Below are 1,601 nucleotides of genomic sequence, written 5' to 3'. Positions count from 1 at the left end.
CCGTCTGTGTGTGTGTGTGTGTGTGTGTGTGTGTCTGTGTGTGTGTGTGTCTGTCTGTCTGTCTGTGTGACCCACCTCCAGGTTCAACAGTTTCTCCCACTGAGGACTCAGGTAGTAGACAATACCATCGCCAGCCCCTGGCAGAGTGCAGCCCTTACACAGGAGAATCAGGAGAACCACGTAGGGAAGGGTGGCCGTGATCCATACAGCCTGAAACATAGGGTAAGATAAGATAAGAAAGAATAGTTTTAAAAAAAGTTTTAGTAGATGTTTTACGGCGCTCGCAACTGCTAAGGTTATATGACCACCAGAAGATTAGAGGTGTTACAATAGAGTAACAAACATAGAAAAGAAGAAGGGGGGTAAAGGACGATAGATGTTTGATAGGAAAGAAGAAGCAAACCACACCACAGGGCACCCGCCAACCACCCACTAAGATAAGATAAGATAAGATAAGATAACACTTTATTATCCTAGAGGGGAATTTTTCTTGACTGTACAGGACCGTAAAAACACATGTAGGTATACATAAAAAATGTAAATTATATATCATTACTCTCATTAAACTTCAACATGAAAAGAGAAGTAAAGCTGACAAAATGTACGTTCCCACCAGATGCATCATTCAACCACATGCAGGTATTTCAGTACAAGACCTTTGGAGTTATATATATACATACTCTAAAGAGCAACACACATCTATGCTTATTCTGACAATAGCCTTATGCTATATTCCCCTATGGTAAAAAATCTTCTTTTATAACTTTCTTTCTTTGTTTCTGGAGGTAAATATCTACCGCTGCGTGATCTTACAATTTGCGTGTGCTCATTGGAGATAGATATTTTCTTTTATTATAATACAATAATATGATAAGTGATAAGATAAAGTACTACAAAATAACATAGATCTAGGGCAAGGTTGCAGTAATCCACACCGCCTGAAAGATTATGTAATGGTCATTTGAGATAAAATGAGATATCAACATCAGGTATAGTATCATTTCTTTTACCCCTTTTCACGATCAAATATCAAAATAGAGCGTTTGAATGAAGTGTAGCAAAATTTATTCAGCATTGTCAAATCTAATTCAACATAGAAAGTTCAAGCATCAAAATAGAGGAAGCAATAAATGTAACACTAGGAAGCTCAAATATCAAAATAGCGCTTTTAATTATAACAATAGAGAGTTCAAATTCAACACATATTTTAAACACAATAGGTTTTTTGACATGGTCTAGAGCACCCCCCCCTCCCCTCCCTTTTCTCTCTCTACGTGTCTCTATGTCTCTCTCTCTCTCTCTCTCTGTCTTTGTCGCTCTGTCTGTCACTCTGTCTCACTCTGTATGTCTCTGTTAATCCTCGAGACTGACTCTTTTGTATTATTTGAATTTTGGCCAGGCATGCTTAAATTAATACGTTGCTGTGTCTTCCTGGTAAGATCTGTTACAACGGTCGAAGTGTTGGATCTAATAAAACGAGATGACTGCGACGGTTAGATCTAGATTCTAGATATCTAGATCTAATCTAGACAGCTGACAGAGAGAGACGATTGCAGTAAACAACGAATGTAGCTAACAGACAGATTTGAATTGTCATTGCT

The 1,601-nt window shown here is 38.0% G+C and overlaps 1 protein-coding gene across 1 annotated transcript in view; it reads right to left on the bottom strand.

The window, feature by feature from the left end:
- The window catches only part of LOC100533265 (serotonin transporter), a gene marked incomplete in the record, with an annotated part of 31,407 nt that overhangs the window by 22,271 nt on the left and 7,535 nt on the right, over positions 1–1,601 (bottom strand). Inside the window, 1 exon segment of the mRNA NM_001204573.2 lies at positions 76–210. Within this exon segment, the coding sequence (NP_001191502.1) occupies positions 76–210 (135 nt within the window).

The sequence above is a fragment of the Aplysia californica genome, unplaced genomic scaffold (genome assembly GCF_000002075.1).
Source record: "Aplysia californica isolate F4 #8 unplaced genomic scaffold, AplCal3.0 scaffold00586, whole genome shotgun sequence".
Classification (NCBI taxonomy): domain Eukaryota; kingdom Metazoa; phylum Mollusca; class Gastropoda; order Aplysiida; family Aplysiidae; genus Aplysia; species Aplysia californica.
The sequence above is the reverse complement of the archived record's forward strand: the minus strand, read 5'-3'. Positions and strand labels throughout refer to the sequence as shown.